General features: G+C 37.0%; 3 protein-coding genes across 4 annotated transcripts; all 3 read left to right on the top strand.

Moving 5' to 3' along the window:
• Positions 1–816: 816 nt before the first annotated feature.
• On the top strand, positions 817–5,856 carry VRN5 (Fibronectin type III domain-containing protein). The gene is made up of 5 exons (XM_021951505.2): positions 817–972; positions 1,608–1,665; positions 2,567–3,203; positions 3,818–4,128; positions 4,227–5,856. The coding sequence occupies exons 2-5, from the start codon at positions 1,635–1,637 to the stop codon at positions 5,417–5,419; spliced, it is 2,172 nt and encodes a 723-aa protein (XP_021807197.2). The 5' UTR covers positions 817–972; positions 1,608–1,634; the 3' UTR covers positions 5,420–5,856.
• A 1,715-nt stretch (positions 5,857–7,571) lies between these two features.
• On the top strand, positions 7,572–12,968 carry HCF101 (ATP binding protein). Of its 2 annotated transcripts, XM_021951595.2 has the most exons (16): positions 7,572–7,750; positions 7,835–7,978; positions 8,484–8,632; positions 8,721–8,771; positions 9,105–9,260; positions 9,450–9,593; positions 9,674–9,816; positions 10,343–10,412; positions 10,547–10,642; positions 10,788–10,877; positions 11,025–11,078; positions 11,207–11,330; positions 11,625–11,749; positions 12,209–12,331; positions 12,647–12,715; positions 12,803–12,968. In XM_021951595.2, exons 1-16 carry the CDS (start codon positions 7,681–7,683, stop codon positions 12,806–12,808), a joined length of 1,614 nt encoding a protein of 537 aa, XP_021807287.1. In that variant the 5' UTR covers positions 7,572–7,680; the 3' UTR covers positions 12,809–12,968. The 2 variants fall into 2 exon arrangements, with proteins under 2 accessions (XP_021807287.1, XP_021807286.1); XM_021951594.2 differs by lacking the exon at positions 12,803–12,968 and having other exon boundaries at positions 12,647–12,724.
• Positions 12,969–17,011: 4,043 nt separating this feature from the next.
• On the top strand, positions 17,012–18,699 carry LOC110751055 (alpha/beta-Hydrolases superfamily protein). The gene is made up of 2 exons (XM_021951474.2): positions 17,012–17,571; positions 17,938–18,699. Exons 1-2 carry the CDS (start codon positions 17,186–17,188, stop codon positions 18,404–18,406), a joined length of 855 nt encoding a protein of 284 aa, XP_021807166.2. The 5' UTR covers positions 17,012–17,185; the 3' UTR covers positions 18,407–18,699.
• The last annotated feature ends 85 nt before the right edge of the window (positions 18,700–18,784 follow it).

The raw sequence follows: 18,784 nt of genomic DNA, 5'->3' as shown, positions 1-18,784 counted from the left end.
CCATGAGAGCGAGAGAGAGAGAGAGTCCATTTTCTTGGCCATTTTTGTACCAAAAACCAGCTCGACCCATGACCCGACATCAAAATAAAGACTTGTCATCTCAAATCACGCACCAATGAAGCCACAAGGACGGTTGGGGAAATGCGCAAAGTGCACTTTGCACTCTGTACACTCTACAACACAAAAAAGCACAAAGTTTATAAACTATAAAGCCTCTCTCTCTCTCTCTCTCTGTTGAACCAGTCATTAAAAAAAGAAGAAAAGTACCAAAACCATGCTTGACGTGTATCTCTGGCTGACCATTTCTTTCCATAACTTTCAAGATTCTTTGGACACGTGTTAATCCCTGTGATTTTAGTATGAAACCATGACTCTTGACTTAATTAATTTTCATTAATCCCATATGATTTGATTCTGTGTAAAGTCATGGGTCTATTTTGGGATATGATCCCCCCAGTCAACGGCCTCAATCAAATTTGAACTTTTGATCCAACGGTTCATATTTTATCACCGCTCATCAAATAAAAACATTGTCTAAAATGCTGAATGACGTGGACTTAAATTACACACTTTTTTCCAGCAAGCTCTGATGACCAAAATAATACAAATTTTTTTTGGGGAAAATTAAAGAATTGTGGATAATTCATCCTCACGCGCCTTAAAAGCGCATACAAACACACCGACCAATCACATCGGCGGGCAGTGCTCCTTGTACTTTTTCTGCGCGGCACAACCAACCCCGCTTTCCTACTGAACCCGCCTTCCCCACGCGACTCGTTCGCGCGTGATTTTCCCACCCAGCGCTCTTCTCCCAAAACGTGAACAACTCGTACAAGCTTCTCTCACAAAACCAACTAACAAAAACGAAGTCTCTCTCGCTTTCTCTCTCTGTCTGATTCTTTGCTCTCTGCGGAAGAAAATTCTTCGGCCTAGGAGCGCCAAAACCCTAGGGTTCGTCTCCATTCTTCGCAGGTCCGTCTCTCAATTCGTCGTCGTTTTACTTTTCGTATCTTTCGTTTAAATTTTGTGACTTTTAGCCTCTTTCTCAGCGCAGATCCGTTTTTGCTTTCGTTTTCTGCGTTTTCCTTTTACCTGCTTTTCGTATTCTCAAACTCCATTTTCGTTTACCTTAGAATTTCTAATATTTATTTGCTTTTGTCCATTTGAATCCCCTCATACTCGAATTATTCCGTTTTTTATTATTATGTAAAACGCGTTTGAACTATTTGCGGTAAATTCACACAATGTGCATGTCAAATATTGTCAAGGAATGCTATATGCTCCTATAAATGTGGTTAACTTGTTACATTTATTTTATATATTTAATCTTTTATATTTTGTATAAAAATTTCAGTTTTTATGAATGAGCCGTATTTTCTAGTTGCATGGTACTCCCTAGCTTGTTTGGAAAGCACATTTAGTTCTGAATTTTTTTACTTTTGTTGCTTCCACTTTTAGCTACACGGTGTTATTTGGTGTGATTCTGGGTCCACTGCGCTTAATCTATGAACTACATTATGCCAGCTGAAGAACTAGTATGTCCCCTTCAATTACTCTGTCTATGTTCTCTCTAACGCACAGGTTTTTCTACCAATTAATTGTTGCAGGGAGGTCTGCTTCAACTTTTGCATAATATGGATTTCGAAGATAAATTTCTTGCTAAAGGTATGATCTTTGTTTTTTGTATTCATATCGTCTCAAGTTTGTACGCTCCTATGATGGTTTCTCAATGGATGTTTGGTATAATTGATGGCATAGCATCAATAGAAAATAGAAAAGGAGAACCTTCTCACTAGGCTGTCCAAGGTAGCCTAATGATATGTTGGATTCTTCTCAATGTTCATAAATAAGAAACGGTGGTATCAAACATGCTCTCACTACTTAAAGTTTGACTTTTTATTGCCCGACACTTGGATTGTTTTCGAGTTCTTTTTGTTTCCACTTTCTTTTCATATGCAAAATCTTATGGTTGTTTAAATGCGTGGTGGATTTCATCTTTAAATATTGAACCTTTTCTATCTAAAAATAATTTTTTTTGCTGATGTACATCTGACACCCTATAAAACCTACCTTCTGTCTATGTTTACTTGGTTAAGAGTCCCTCAGGAAGGGGAAATTCAGGTCAGAATTGTCGGACAGATGTGTAGAGCTACTGTTGTGAAGTGGGACTAGATGTTCATTTCTTTCAAGATGTGAGATGATTTTTAGCTTAAATTGTTGTAGATGGAGGATTGTGATGTAGTATTCTAGATCTTGTTGGAGATATAAACAGAAATAAGCATGAACCAACTTAAATAATAAAAAAGGATTTAGTTTATTTGTAAATAAAATGTTTTATGCGTTGAAGAGTAGAGAAAGATAAATGGAATTTGATTGGGTTTTGCATACCTTGTTAACAGATACCTCATCACTGTATCTGGAGGATTCTTTTCTATAACTTGTTTTAAATGCTATGTTTCTGACAACCAATTATATTTTTTCCTATCCCTTTCTTATGCAGTACAATGTTGCTTTGACATTTGCTCCTACCCTTAATTTTTGTTGTCATTTTCTTTTCTTTTTCCAGTTTCTGGTATACAAAGCCTCTCTTCCAGTGTGCAAAGCACTCCTGAGAAGAATGGGCATTCAGATGATGCTTCAAGAAGTCCAGAGCTCCTTCAAGAGTTTCTGAAATCGGGTCCCAAGAAGGAACTTCTTCGAACATGCTTTGACAAGGACAAGAAAAACTTGAATTCATCAAAACATAAAATGTCCGAACTTTTGAAGACTTCTAACAAGACCAATAAGAAGCAGGAATCAAAGAAAGCTTCGTCTAGTCCGAATAATCATCTTCCCAAAAAGCAAGCCAGAAAGGGGGAAAATCCCATGCGACTCTCACCAGCTTCTGAGCAGTCTCCAGACTTTGGATCTTCAAACTCATGGATCTGTAAAAACTCTGCTTGTAGAGCTGTTTTACCCATAGACAACACATTTTGCAAGAGGTGCTCTTGCTGTATCTGTCATTTGTTTGATGACAACAAGGACCCTAGTCTTTGGTTAGTGTGCACATCTGAATCTGGTGAGGGAGATTCCTGTGGGTTATCTTGTCACATTGAGTGTGCCCTTCAACGTGAAAAGGTGGGAGTTGTTGATCTTGGGCAATTTATGCAGCTAGATGGTAGTTATTGTTGCGCTTCTTGTGGTAAAGTCTCTGGGATACTTGGGTAAGTAATTATCTTGCATATTGTGAGTTTAGGTTGAAATGGTAGTCCTCAATTTGACTGGCTATCCGTTGTCCTCTCTCCCCAGCCCTACAAATTGGTTTCTGCAACTATGGAAGTAGGTTTGAAGCATTGAATTTTTTTTCAGGCACATAATAAGTCACTTAAATGTTTTGAGTTTGGGAGCTCGAAAAATAAACCTTTTTGCCCCCCATTTAGTAATCTTTTTTCAGGTTATGTTCATTATGTTTGCTATTCGGTATAAATTCTCTTTGTCAAGAACTTTGGGCTATAGTCCTTTGGAAAAAAAAAAAAAAAAATTTATTCGCCTCTGTAAAGAGATGCCTTTGCATAAACATTGATTTTGTTATACATGTCCAACTCCTTAAATGTTGTATTGCCTGGGAAATGATTTTACTGAGATAATACGGGCTCTTTTCTTTTTTAGGAAGGAAAGATAAATTGGGTTTTTGTGAGTGTACCATTCGAATTTGAAAAGTTCTTTGACCTTCCACCCCAATATAGTGAGCAATTATGGCATGTACACCTCTGTATTTTGTTAATAGGTTTCTAGCCTTTGGCTGATGTTACTTGTGTGATTTGATTAATACTGGCAGAAGTTGGAAGAAGCAGCTAATTGTAGCCAAGGATGCCCGTCGTGTTGATGTACTTTGTTATAGGATATACTTGAGTTACAGGCTCCTGGATGGGACTTCAAGATTTAAAGAACTGTATGAGATTGTGAAGGAAGCAAAGTCTAAACTAGAGACAGAAGTGGGCCCAGTGAATGGCGTTTCTGCAAAGATGGCACGCGGGATAGTCAGCAGACTTTCTATTGCAAGTGATGTGCAGAAACTCTGCTCTCTTGCAATTGAGAAAGCAGATGAATGGCTGGCCAATATTTCAAATGTGGATCCAAATTGCAGAGGTAGGAAACCGTACTACTTCGTCTCTTTTCTCCTTTTACTGGCTCTTGATCATGCATGGAACATTTGAATGTTTACTTCTGTTTCTGTCCCTCTGCAGAGGGTTCACTTCCTGCAGCTTGCAAGTTTCTTTTTGAAGAAGTAGCATCTTCCTCTGTTGTGATTATATTGATTGAATTGTCTAATGCGTCGTCTGATAATATTAAGGGCTACAAGCTCTGGTATTACAAGAGTAGAGAAGAATCACACACAAAAGAGCCTAGCTGTATCTTTCCAAGATCTCAGAGAAGGATTTTGATATCCAATCTGCAGCCTTGCACAGAGTATACATTTAGGATAATATCTTATACGGAGTCTGGTGACTTGGGTCACTCTGAGGCAAAGTGTTTCACCAAGAGTGTTGAGATAATTCGCAAAAACCCCATTTCACCGGTCTCCAGGAATCATAAGAAAGAGAATCCGACCATCGAAGAAAATTCTAGTGCCAAGAGAGAGTCTAAAACTACAACAGCAGTTGGTCCTTCTTCTGAATTTAAAGTTCGTGATCTTGGAAAGGTACTTCGTCTGGCTTGGGCTCAAGAGCAAGGCTCCTCTGAGGGGTTCTGTAGTGCCAATGTAGAAAAATGTTGTGGAGTAAGCAGCACGATAAAAATTGAAACTCCACAAGAACAGTTGCCATCTGTTTCACGTGGGCTTGACTTAAATGTTGTTTCAGTGCCTGATCTGAATGAAGAACTAACCCCCCCATTTGAATCCTCCAGAGATGAAGATAATGGATGCACTTTGCAGCGGGCTGTTGAAGCAGATGACGATGCTGCTTCTCATGACCTAGTGAAGAATGGTTTGGCAAGATCACATGGTAGTGGTGATTCGCAGACCTGGACTCATGGGCTTAATGGAGATGTCCCAGCTGTTGATTCCCGGGCGGAATTCTGCAGGAAGAGGGCAGCAAACACAAATGAAGAGATTCATGATTGTGACAGCACACTGATAAATGGGCCACCATTGCATATGTCTAACGGTTCTTATTGCTTGGACGAGAACTTCGAGTACTGTGTGAAAATAATCCGGTGGCTGGAATGTGAGGGTCACATTACACAGGAATTCAGGTTGAAATTGCTAACATGGTTTAGTTTGAGATCAACTGAGCAGGAGCGTAGGGTGGTTAATACCTTTATTCAAACTATGATTGATGATCCAAGTAGCTTGGCAGGACAGTTAGTTGACTCCTTTTCAGACATTGTATCCAACAAGAGGCCTCGGAATGGATTCTGCAGTAAGCTGTGGCATTAAATAAGGCCGGGGCGAGGCATTCTGATAAGAATTACTATATGCTTCATCTTTAATTTCTATTTCTGCTGAGATAAATAGCCTCTGATTAATTTTGCCAGTCTTTGTACAGGCATTTTTTCTTAGTCATTGTCACAAGTGATTTAATTCGTATTGCGGACAAGATTCGTCCGGCTAAAAGATTTCGGTCACTGATTGGGAAGACACTGATTTTTCTTGGGAAGGAGGGAGGCCTTTGTATGCAAGGTTTCTGCTGTAGGACACATTTGTCGCCCCTGAAGTTATCCTAGTTACATTTGAAGCTGTAGAATTTAATCATTGAAGAAGATATAGATCATTGCTGTCATTGCCTTCTTAAATTCAAAGAAGGGTACATGAGTCTAGCATGGACTAAACATGCCTACATTTCCTTCTCAGTCATCATTTCTTACATTTTATTCTTTTGTTCCGTCTTCGCCTTGTGATTCCATGTTGAGGAATTTGGGGAATTATTATGGCTTTTGATTCTTGCCTTCTAAGAGCATCTCTAACAAATTGTTAAATTTGGATTTGATTACTTAGGTGGTAATTTGACATTTTTTTTAAATTTTTAATCCAATTAAAATGCCAATTATCAAATTATTTTATTATTTTTTGAAAAGTAAAAGGGTTCAAAAATATTTTATTATATTTGATTATTAGGAGAAGAAATTAATTGGAAGAAAAAATGGCACGCAGTTCCCTTGCAAACGACATGTCGTTGGAAATTGTAGGCGGTGGGCTATGCTGCTGCTTGATTGACCCCACGAAACGAAGGAGGGTGTATTCAATTAAGATTTTAATGGATTATTTTGAAGCTTAAAAATACAGCAGTATTCAATTAGGATTTTTAAGTAAACAATAAAAGTCTGGTGGTATTCAATTAGGATTTTTAAATAATCAATACAAGTCTGGTGGTATTCAATTAGGACTTTTAATAGATAAGAAAAAGTACTGTGGTATTCAAAAACTTACTGATTTTAATGTATTTCATTAAATGGTGTATTGTGTGATATATATACCAAATCACATAACAAATCACACCCTCCTATGCATGATTCTCATATATGCTCTCATACTTTTTATTCCCCATTATTTTTTCATGCCTTTTACTGTATATAAAAAAAAAAATTCATAAGAGAGACGATAAAGGGTCCACATCACAGCACAGTCCCCCTTTTTCCTCCTTTCCCTCCACTTTTTTTTTTCTTCTAATTTTTTCTATCTTTCCTCCTCCCTCCCCTGACCCCTCTTTCTCCTTCGCACTCTCCTCTCTCCCTCTGTGTTTAGTAAACAACCACCAATTTTAGATGATGAAAGTTGCAAACCAATTTTGTAAAAGCTCTTCCGTTGGTTATTCAAATGGGAAGATCCAAGTAAAACGAAGGTCTTTATCTATTGAACAAAGCGCTACTACGTTCAAATTATGTGTAATGGCATGGACCGTTAAATATCATATTAGGTATGGAATCAAAAAACTAATTTATTTTGGTTCTAGTTTCTTTCAGCCGTTAGCCTTACAACATCATGTTATATCTACAACTTTAATATTTTAATTGCTATATAAAATTACTTCAATGTCATTAGAACATTTTATTGTCACTTATTGAGTTATTTTGAAATTTTTTCTATGAATTCAATTTTGGTTTCGGTTTAACAAATTTTGTCTTCAATGGGTGTATTGTTTTTGTCAATTAATAACATTTTTATAATATTATAAATATTATGTTGCAAAATGGGCAGAAAGGTTTATGAGATTTTATTGGTTAATGTGGTGAGCAAAAATACTCCCATAGAAATAAAATCCTGTAATTGTAATCTATTAAAATCATAAGTAAAATCATAAGTGAATAAAATCATAAGTAAAATCATGTAATTGCAATCTATTAAAATCATAAGCAAAATCATATAATTACAAATCCGGTTGAAATCCATTACATTAAAATCATGTAATTAAAATATGTTAAAATCTTAATTGAATACACCCCCGGAAACCTGAGCAACCAGATTGGTTATAAAGGCGCCAAGTCAGCACACAAGGCAAACGATGTCGTTTTCGGCTAAGCGGATTGGATTGTTGAGATTATGAGATTACATTTCAGAGATATCATCACATCACATGACACGCAAAATACGAAACAGGAGGTTCACACTTCACACTGGCCACTCATCACTTCCTGCTTCTCTCTCACCTCCCATTTCTTAATCTCTCTCTCTCTCTCTCTCTCTCTCTCTCTCACAAAAACATGCAACTTCTTCATGTTCCTTCTTCACTCTGCCTCTCCTTTCAAAACGTAAAAACCCATGAAGAAGCTGGTGATTTGCTCTGTTCCTTCTGCTCGTGTCTTCTCGTTTTTTGATTAAGTTCAAGCACTGACTTTGGTTTGGTTCTTGTTGTAGGACTGCCTTCATATGAGAAGCCTCTTCAATTATCATCAGCTATTTTCTGTTCTCTTCAGCAGCAAAGACCTGAAAGGTCTAAATGGGCATCTCGTAGAGGCTCTGCATTGAGCTCCTTCACAGCTAAAGCTGCTTCTTTGGAAGGTGAACTTTCTCCACCTTCTTTGAGCAAACCCAGCAGCTTATAATTACATCTTGACCAAACCCATTTTCCCATATTGCACAATTCACTTTATTGCGGTGGATAAGTTTGAGTTGTTTGTTTTGTCAAGGGTGCCCTGTTTCAGATTAAGAGCTGTTAGAGTTATATGTAGTGAAAGCCAGAAAATATGAGAAAAAACATTACAAAAAGAATTTATCTTTATAATTAATTGTTTCCGAAGTTTAGACATTGGCATTCAATATTAAAAGTGCCAAGAATTTGATATAAAATCAGATAGAGGAAGTGGACTAAATGATCCAAATATTTTGACTTTGATTTAATAAATTTGGAAAAATGCAATGAAGGTTGTGATTCTATGGGTATGGATATATGTATATTTCTATGGTTATGAGTAACAATTCTGTGACAAAAATTTGAATAGATTTATTTGAAATCTGATGATATTGATTTCTAGTTATTTTACATTTTCCTATTCGTTTTGTTCAGATGTAGCTGGTGCTCCTGCAATGTCAAAGGGGACAGCTGAGAGTGATGTACTGAAAGCATTGTCTCAAATCATTGATCCAGACTTCGGGACAGACATTGTCTCATGTGGATTTGTGAAGGATCTGCACATCAATGAGGCTTTGGGAGAGGTCATTTAGAGCGTGTATGGGAAAATTTTCAATGAAAGACGTATAAAGCATAATGTCCTTACCAGAATATATTGACTTCTTATCTCAGGTTTCTTTTCGGTTAGAGCTCACTACACCAGCATGTCCAATAAAGGACATGGTAATTGACACAGTCACTATTTGTTTATCAAGAACTCACATATGTTTGATATGGTAGATTTGATTTATAAGTGCGTTTGATATTGCTTGCTAGTGGAATTATGTGAAGTCTCATTATTTCTTTGATTTCTTCCTTGTTATTTTCATGAATTATCTCTCATGGAAAGATGCAACTGTTGCCATCAGCTGCATGATTTTGATCTTCTATGATCATGAGAGAAAAATCTTTAACTTTATTATACTTCTTTTTGGTAGCATTTTATGGGCAATTGAAATTGTATGAGAAAAATGATTTAGGAACTAGCAAACATAACAAGCTTCAATTGCTCTACAGTTTGAACAAAAGGCAAATGAGGTGGTGAACTTGCTTCCTTGGGTCAAGAATGTCAGTGTGACTATGTCAGCGCAGCCAGCAAGGCCCATTTATGCAGAGCAACTTCCGGCAGGGTTACAGACAATTTCAAATATTATAGCAGTTTCTAGTTGCAAGGTAGACTTTCCATGTCCTTTTAGGTTCCTTTCCGTTACTGGTATGTGGCTTTTGAGCTATTCATATTTCAGTTCAATTTTTATTGTTTGATTATTGTTTGTAACACTTTTGATGGTGCCATATCTTTTAGCTTGAATTTCCGTCTCTGCTAATTATGTATTGTTGCTGCTGTTTGTGAAATGTATGCAGGGAGGCGTGGGAAAATCAACTGTAGCAGTAAACTTGGCATATACTTTGGCTGGTATGGGTGCTAGAGTTGGTATATTTGACGCGGATGTCTACGGTCCAAGTTTACCAACAATGGTCTCCCCTGAGAACCGAATACTAGTGATGGTAATACCAACAAATTTAGCAGAATTTTTCTTGCAATTAGTAAAGTGCTTCAATTCTGACAGTTTAAAAACTTCCTGTAGAACCCGGAGAAGAAAACCATAATTCCTACTGAATACTTGGGAGTGAAGTTGGTGTCTTTTGGATTTGCTGGACAAGGTCGTGCAATAATGCGAGGCCCAATGGTTTCTGGGGTCATCAACCAACTGCTAACTACAACTGAGTGGTATGGCATGTTTCCAATAATAAATTATACATCATTTATGAAAACTCTTTTGATCATTATCCTCACTTCACGAGCTAATTACTGTGCCACTGCCAAAGTTCTGCATATTTCTATGGAGTAGGAAAGTAGCTTTAAGAAAGAATATGAAAGTTTGATGAAGTTTGGTGGATTTATTGACAATTACCAATTCATGTTGTCCAAAGTTAGTGGCATCATTGCTTACTAAATTGCAATCATAAGTAGCTAGTCAGATTCATATAATGACATCATTTCTTACTGATTTGCAAATCAGAAGCTATCACTAACTGCCATCCAATGATAATATTGTTGTGAAGCTTTTGTTTATGAAGTTTCCACTGTGCCTTTTTTTCAGTTTGAAACCGTTGCTTATGTGCATGAATCTCCATTATTCTACTTAAAAGATTTAGTTCGAGGGCTCCTTATAAATTTGTACATCTATGTAATTCATTTTTAAATTATGTTTCTGGTCATAGTTAGCATCTAATCTGGTTACTTCACTATGTAGGGGAGAGCTGGATTACCTTGTTGTTGACATGCCCCCTGGAACTGGTGATATTCAGCTTACTTTGTGCCAGGTCCTGCTTTTCTGTTTGGCTTGCTATCATTTTATGTTTAGTATCTTATGAAGTATGTTGATGTGGATATTCTGTCCAAATCTATTTCTATTCAAGATTTCTACGTTTTGATTTGGACAAAGTCGGATTTTCAGGTTGTTCCATTAACTGCTGCTGTTATTGTTACCACCCCTCAAAAGCTAGCATTTATTGATGTTGCGAAAGGAGTTCGCATGTTTTCAAAGCTTAAGGTGTGTATTTCCGCCCCACAATACTCCATTATTACAAAGTAACTTTTCATCACAAGTAGCAGCAAGTTTATAGTGAGGTTCATGCTAAATTTCATTTATAACCTTTTTATCCAACATGTTTTTATTCTCATTTTCATCCATTTAGGTGCCATGTGTTGCTGTAGTCGAGAATATGAGCCATTTTGATGCTGATGGGAAACGTTATTACCCATTTGGTAGAGGATCGGGCTCTCAGGCATGCATATTATGGAAGAATTTACTTTCTTTCTTTATAGAATATCTGGATAATCTTAGTACTGGCAGTTTGTGCACTACCAGCAGAATTTTATGTGCAAGCATATGTATTTTGAAACTTGAAATAGTTTGATGCACACGTTTGCAGGTTGTAGAGCAGTTCGGTATCCCGAATCTGTTTGACCTTCCCATTAGACCAACTGTAAGTCCTATATTTCTCTGTCAATCATATTTGTTTCTAGTAGTATAAAAAGCCGGAAAATATTTGTCTATGTGAAATATGTCCTACGCAGGAACCCATTTAAAATTTTGATGACATATATCTGGCAGCTATCTGCTTCTGGAGATAGTGGAACGCCTGAAGTGGTAGCTGATCCTCTAGGTGAAGTTTCTAAGACATTTCAGGACATCGGAATTTGTGTTGTGCAACAGTGTGCTAAGATTCGCCAACAAGGTATCCTATCTTAAGTTAAAAAAGTGTATCAGAACATTTCCCCAGTACCAGTAACTTTGTATAAAAAATTATTGTACTTTCAGAACTTCGAAATTAAAATGTATTGTTGAGACTTTTGTGTTTGGCCGAAGTTTGGAGGCTTGCAATTCACTCACTGTTGGAACATATATCTGAGTTTGTTATTCCTTTCTCATGCTGTTGACTAAGAGTTGCTGTGTGTTTTATGGTTTCGTTTTGGGCTGTTCTCATGAAACTTGTCTCTTTCCGATGACTTACTATCCTTTTTCATTCTAGTGTCTACAGCTGTGACCTACGACAAATCTATCAAGGCAATAAGAGTGAAGGTACCGGATTCAGATGAAGCATTTCTTCTCCATCCTGCAACTGTGAGACGGAATGACCGCTCTGCTCAAAGTGTGGTATGCGGAGATTTATTTTTGAAGCATTAAAGTGTACAGTTTGTTGTCAAAGTAGCATACTATTGCTGCAATATAACATGCAGATTATGTTTAGTTATATGACGTTCACCCTTCAATACCATGCTTCTTCCGCTCCACATCAGCGATAACTATGTTCTAAAGCACAAGAAAGTAATAATCCGGCTGTCAAATTCTTACCTGTAGCTTTAATAAAGTCATTGGATTAATCTAGAGTGTAAGTTGAAATGCATGTGAAACAAAACGTTGAATAGACTAGTTGATGGGGAAACATAGTGAAGTGACCAAACCTTTTGAATGGTAAAGGTTCAGAGAAAACAAAATGTTACTTTCTAGGAAGAAAAAAAGGCCTTGAGAGATCATCGTTGTTGAATTTTGTGGTTGTTGTCATAAGTTCCCAATAATCTACATGTCTCAGTGGCTAATTTTGTGCAAAATCAGGATGAATGGACAGGGGAGCAAAAGTTGCAGTTTGCTGATGTTCCAGAAGATATTGAACCTGAAGAGATTCGGCCCATGGGAAATTATGCCGTCTCAATAACGTGGCCAGACGGATTTAGTCAGGTAAAAAAAATGTCTTGTTTGAATTAATCAACTAAAAGAAACCATATCTTGGATGATTTCATCATTGGCAAACTGTGAAAAGTTTTTGAAACGGACCAGCATTATGCAAGGAAAGTGTCAACTTCACGAGAATCACGACAACCTAACTCCTTTTTTACTGAAATGCAAAGCATGCCAAATCTCCGCAATTAGTGTGGACTAAATTCAAAATTCAAAATGGCTTAATTACCCAGATTGCTTTTCTTTTTTTTTCTTTTTCTGAAGTCAAAATAAATTGTTTATGATCAATGTATAAATTTTTATATAATGGTGCAGATTGCACCTTATGATCAGCTGCAGACAATCGAGCGGCTAGTTGATGTTCCTCGACGAGTTCCTTCCCAGGCAAGTTAACATTCTTACTATTTATCTCTTTTACTGCATCATCCTTAATGGTAATAAACTAATGTTGTTCTTTTCTGCCCTCAACAGGTATGATAGCTTCAAGTGAATATTAATAGGGTGTCACAGATCCTTCCACACAGCACACACAGTTAGTTTTTCTGTAAAAATTAGACTGGAGTTCTGATGTTCCTGGGTTCGGGGCATATTTGTAAAAGACCATTCCTATAATGAAAATCTTACTAAATCTGGTCCACTAGTCTTCATCATTCCAAATTTCATCCCTCTTTGTGCTTGTTCAAACTCAAAAGTTAGGATCTTGAACCCCTACTAGTTCAACAAATCATCTGATATATATAATTCTTCACAAATTGAAATGGATCTTTGTATATCTTCAAGAAAAGAAATAGTGTTATTGTCTCAGGGAAACGAAACTTGCAGAAATTTGTATTTATGATCCTTTTCATCTGCTTCGAGCAAATTGAAAAGACAAACTTCCAGCCATTCGCAGATCAAAATGCACCACTTTGAAACACCCCATCAGAAAACAGAGATTTTGAAATTAAATGCATCTCCTACCAGCCTCAAAGTTAATGCAAAAGGCAACTGACAAGCATAATAGTAAGAGGTCAGAAACAACAGCCGGAAGCAGTTCTAAAAGGGCTGCTTGTTATTGCAGTATTAATCAAAATTAGGAACCGCCCAATAAATGAGAGCATATCTGCATAAAGATATTATCATTAATATTTTTTCCAAGAAAGGGTGGTCGAATGGCACAAGCAACTATAAATGTCTTCTTCAACTGTTTTCAATGGGGACCTTTTTGCATTTAGTTTTCTTCCAGCGTCCACAATTCGCTCTACTTTTCTTTCCCTTCACAGCCTTTACTAGCTTTTACGCTTTCAAACCACCTTTTTGTCCTTTTGAAACAGTCAATGCTCTGCTTTTGAACGAGTTGGAAAACTTTTGGCTTTAATGGCAAAACTGCAACAAAGGAGTTCTTGCAGGATTTAAGTTTAACCATGCCTGTGTGTGACACAAGACAAGATGATATTACCATCCATGCCAGTATACCTTTTCGATCTTTTTTTTCTTTTCTCTCGGCCATGCCAGGTTGTTTTAAGCCTCTGGAATCTGGTTGGATCTATTAGTTTTGGCATGAAACATAAGGCAACCGCTTGTTCATACACCTTTTAAACATTTTAAGTCCTTGTCCTAACATGCAATTAATTTTCTCCTTTTGTATGGTTGCACCAAGACATGCATAATCCCATCTAAGTGGCACTTGAAAAGAGAGGATATGCCAACCAAGTGTTATTGACACCGAACAGACAAGTATATATTGTCTTGAAGCGACGGATTTAGACTCAAGATTTCATACTGAAAAATAGAACTCATAACTGGTGATTTTTAGAATCAAGTTCTACTCAGAGGCTCTTAACATAACGTGATGGGTATGGTCATGGTTTTATTGACTCCATGCTGTTGATACATGCATGTGCAGCTGTCCCATTACTCCTCCTGAGAGAGAGAGAGAGAGAGAGAGAAAGAGAGAGAGAGAGGCATCCATGTTACTGCAAATACGCATTATGACAGTGACCTATTTGTATTAGGTATGAGATTCACAACAACCCTATATGCCCCATAAATAAATGATATAACTATTCACCACCCACATGTGAAATGTGTTAAATTATATAACTATTCAACTTACCTGCTTTTTGTTGGAGCAGAAGAACAGCAGTAAATTTGGATGAGCAGAGCAGCCACCATGTAAAAAGGCAAAATTCGGCTTCTTCTTAGATTCCAAGATTCGGTTCAGACTTTAAACCTATTTGCTGGCTGTGTGGTCAACAAAATCTTGCTAATTAGCAAGACAAATATTTTTCTTTTCTCCTGGCTTTGTGGCCTTAAAGACAAATCTTGTCAAACATGTTTTTGCAAACGAGGCCTTACATCACATGGCATAACTGGGGCCTGCTTCTCATCAATTCTACATCTGTTAGCTGAGAGAGCCTGAGGTGGCTGAAGGATTTGATTCAAGTTCAACACAACAATTCTGAGATTTTTGTGTCAATTTTCATATTAAAAAAAGTCAATAAATATTTGTAATTATTTATTTGAACTGAATTAATCTTAATATGCATCATGCATGACAAGATGGAAATACTTTTTTCTTTTTCTTTTTTTCCTGCAAATCAAATTGCCAATAATATATGTCACCATAAATGCAATAATAGAAATATCAACAACACAAACACAATTATATATATGAACACTCCAATAGTTGAACTGTTCAAAAAAGTTACTTTCAGCCAAAAGTGACTGGAGCATGAGAGAAAAGACAAAATCTTTGCTTGCCAGTTGCCACTGCTTGTCTGTTTCCATTGGCTCTGCCTCAATCCCTTCTTTTCTTGAGGATGCTTTTTCTGATCATATAGAATCCCAGGAATCCAGGATATGTTCTCGAACTATATTTCTTTCTCCCATCCAAACAAGATAGCATTCAATTAATGTCTTGTCTGTTGTCACAACATGGATTTATATATCTAGTTGAACTTGGGTTTAGTTTCATAGAGAGAGAGAGAGAGAGAGAGAGCATATGAAATGAGACATTCTAATTGACTCAACTAAATATCTCCATCTAAACTTGTGAAAGACAAGTACATATATTATCCGTGTAAATTACTGTTTTAGCAAATTGTGAGGTCTTTTTGCTTTCTGTTTTGTGCTCTCCTTTTGTTTTTTCTTATTTTCTTCCTTTTTACTATACACTTTGACAAGAGAATCTTCCCCAAATCTGTTCAAAAAGAGTACAAAATCCATTGCGAGGATCTGAATATAATCTTCCAAAAGTCTTTTATCTCTGTCCTTGGGAACAAGAAGGTTGGTTTTAATTAACTATAGGAAGTTGATGACCACTCTTCAGTCTTTTCCACTAGTTAGTGGCTACTTTCAGATCTACCATCACATCATTCATATTCTCTAAATTCCTAATAAGCAGAAGAGAGGTTTCATACTAGGCCAAATTCCTGAGTTTACCGCAGTTTTGATCGGTTTTTCTTTTTCCTTTTTTGGCGTAAATCGGTTTTTCTTAGTCATGTCATGTTCGACATAATTGATTCTTTTATGGTATAGAATCGCTATAATGGAAAATTTTAACTGGAATCGATCAAGAAATTTATTTAGTTGGATGGAACTATCCATCCATTGGCAACCCCAAGGGACAACACAAATGGCAAAAACATCAAATATGAAAATAACAGGTCTGGATTTCGATGATACAGGTTCCTGCATCTGGTTTAAAAATTGTGATGATGAATAGAAAGAACGTGGTGGCGGGCCATGCAAAGCTTTAATGGCAGAAAAAGGTTGGCCTTGGACTTATCTCAAAACTTTTCTTATGTCACAGCACAATCAGCATAAAAAGACAAATGGGTCCTTTTGGGTGGAAGAACCATGTTCTTAAAATATGAAATCCCCACTGGTCAGTACCAGACAGACTATACGACCAGTAAAGTTGCCATCTTCTTCTCTTCTTGTGGTCATGCTTTCTCCATATTGATCCCACAAAACCTTATGCAGATCCTCTCTCTCTCTCTCTCTCTCTCTCTCTCTCTCTCTCTCTCTCTCTCTCTCTCTCTCTCTCTTATATAACCAGCAGCATGATATTTCATCATTAAACAATACCAGCTAAACAAATTTCTGTGGCTCTGGCTCATTGCAAATCATGAGAGATTAAACTAAACTGAGTCTTAAGTTTTGCATAATTTTCACCCCCAAACTGATTCAAGTCTTATTATCAGATATAGAGAGAACTGATCAGCCTTAGCCTTAGCAGTGGTAAAAATTAATTAGAATTGATGTATTGATTTAAAGGGTGCCTGCCATTAACAACATGCAGAAAATAAGATTCAACACGCAGGATTCTGGTCTTTCTCTCTTTCTTTCTTTCTATCTAGTGGAGGCCGTCTACAGAAACCAAAAGTCAAGGTCACTAATGATCCCAACGATCACCATAAATTCATCATCGCATGTTCTTTACTTTTGAAACTTCCTCTTTTCAAGAGTTAGTATATATATAGATATATATATTATATAAACAGGTGATTCTCCAACCACATAAACTACATAATTTTTATTTTAAATTTTTTACAACAAATTAAAAGATACTAATTATTAATTAAAAAGCACCACCAAGCAATATAATCTCAATCATTAATGGCACTAAGTCTTCCTATTTATCTTTATTTGCCCAATAATCCATTCCTGTGGTCCTATAAAATGGAGGCTAGCCAGGGCCAACACAAATGAGCAAACAATACCAAACCCAATTGTTCTAGCTCTCTCATCATCCTAAGTCCACAACTCCCTCCCTCTCTCTCTCTCTCTCACTCTCTCTCTTGGTCTTTCTGTCTCTTAATCATTCTTGGTGGACTGCATAAAAAAGAAAGAAAAAAAAACCAGAAAAAAATGGTGCTAGAAAAGAGCCTTTCATCAGCCATAAACACAAAAATTATGGGCTCATCAGGAAGTGAAGAAACCATAGTTCTAGCTCATGGGTATGGAGGAGACCAGTCTGTGTGGGACAAAATCGTCCCCTACTTGGCTGAGCATTACCGGGTTGTTGTTTTTGACTGGCCTTTCTCAGGTGCTGTTAACAACAAGGACCTCTTTGATCCTAGCAAATATTCTTCCTATGATGCCTTTGCAAATGATTTAATTGCCCTCTTGGATGAGCTCAACTTGAAATCCACTGTCTTTGTTGGCCACTCCATGTCTGGTATGATTGGATGCATTGCTTCCATTAACAGACCTGACCTCTTCAAGACCCTCATCCTCATTGGAGCTTCTCCTAGGTACTCTTTCTCTCTCAAGCCTTACATATTTTGTTTTGTAATTTATTTACCTGATTTATAATTTTCTCCTTAATTTTCTTTTTTGGATTCTTCTACTTTTCTGGTTAGACACTTGATATAAGCTATATATTTGTGGCCACAGATAAATTTCAGCTATATATATTATATGACAATTTTCCTCTTCTAGCTTTTTTTTGATAGAAGTGATAGTCTAAACTGCTTTATGTTAATCTAATATACAGTACTGGGAACTCGAACTTGGGTGCAAGGGGTGAACTCACTGTCATGACCCAGCTCCATTAGCTATTTTTGTTACAATATTTCTGTTCATGCCATTAATGCATAAACATAAATATATTTATATAGGTACATAAATACAGAAAACTATGAAGGTGGGTTTGAGATGTCAGATATTACACAAATCATCTCAGCCATAGAATCCGACTATCACAACTGGGCTGCCTGCTTCGCTTCCCTTGCTGTGGACGCAAATGACCCTCTCTCTGTCGACAAGTTTGTCAATTGCCTGCGCAGAATGAGGCCTGAAGTTGGGCTGGCCTTGGCCAAAACCGTCTTTTACAGCGACCAGAGAGACGTTCTTGACCAGGTTTCAACTCCATGCACCATCATCAACACTTCCTCTGACATTGTTGTTCCAAACTCGGTCGCCTTCTACATGCAGAAGAAAATCAAGGGAAAGTCCACTGTGGAGATTATAAACACCAATGGCCATTTCCCACAGTTGACTGCCCACCTTGAGCTTCTTGATGTGCTGGGAAAAGTCTTGGGCCTTAAATTTGATAATCAAGATCCATATATCGTTGGGGTGAATTAATTAGTTAGTTTTTAGTTTGCCCTTTGTTTAATTATGAGCTTAATTAGTAGCTATATAGCTAGAATAATTATATGGTGGAAGCGACAAGACTTGGGTACCCGTGGCAATCGGTTAATTCTCAAGTAGATAAGAGTATTCACTTTTGCACTAGAAGTCCAGTGTTTTCTTCTCCTCTAATTACCTAATATCATTTGTATTTCGTATCATTCCATGTTTGACATGTACAATATCGTATTTGGTGTTTGGATTGGAGTTTTTATTTGCTAATAAGCAATGAAGTGACATCTTTTTTCCTTTTTTTGGGTAAATGAGGAGGCAACCTCCAAAGAACACATGAACATCAAAAAATCCAAAGTGGCCACCAACCAAGATTTTAGG

The sequence above is a fragment of the Prunus avium genome, chromosome 7 (genome assembly GCF_965620075.1).
Source record: "Prunus avium chromosome 7, drPruAviu1.hap1.1, whole genome shotgun sequence".
NCBI classification, from domain to species: Eukaryota; Viridiplantae; Streptophyta; class Magnoliopsida; order Rosales; family Rosaceae; genus Prunus; species Prunus avium.
This window is presented reverse-complemented; position numbering and strand designations above follow the sequence as displayed.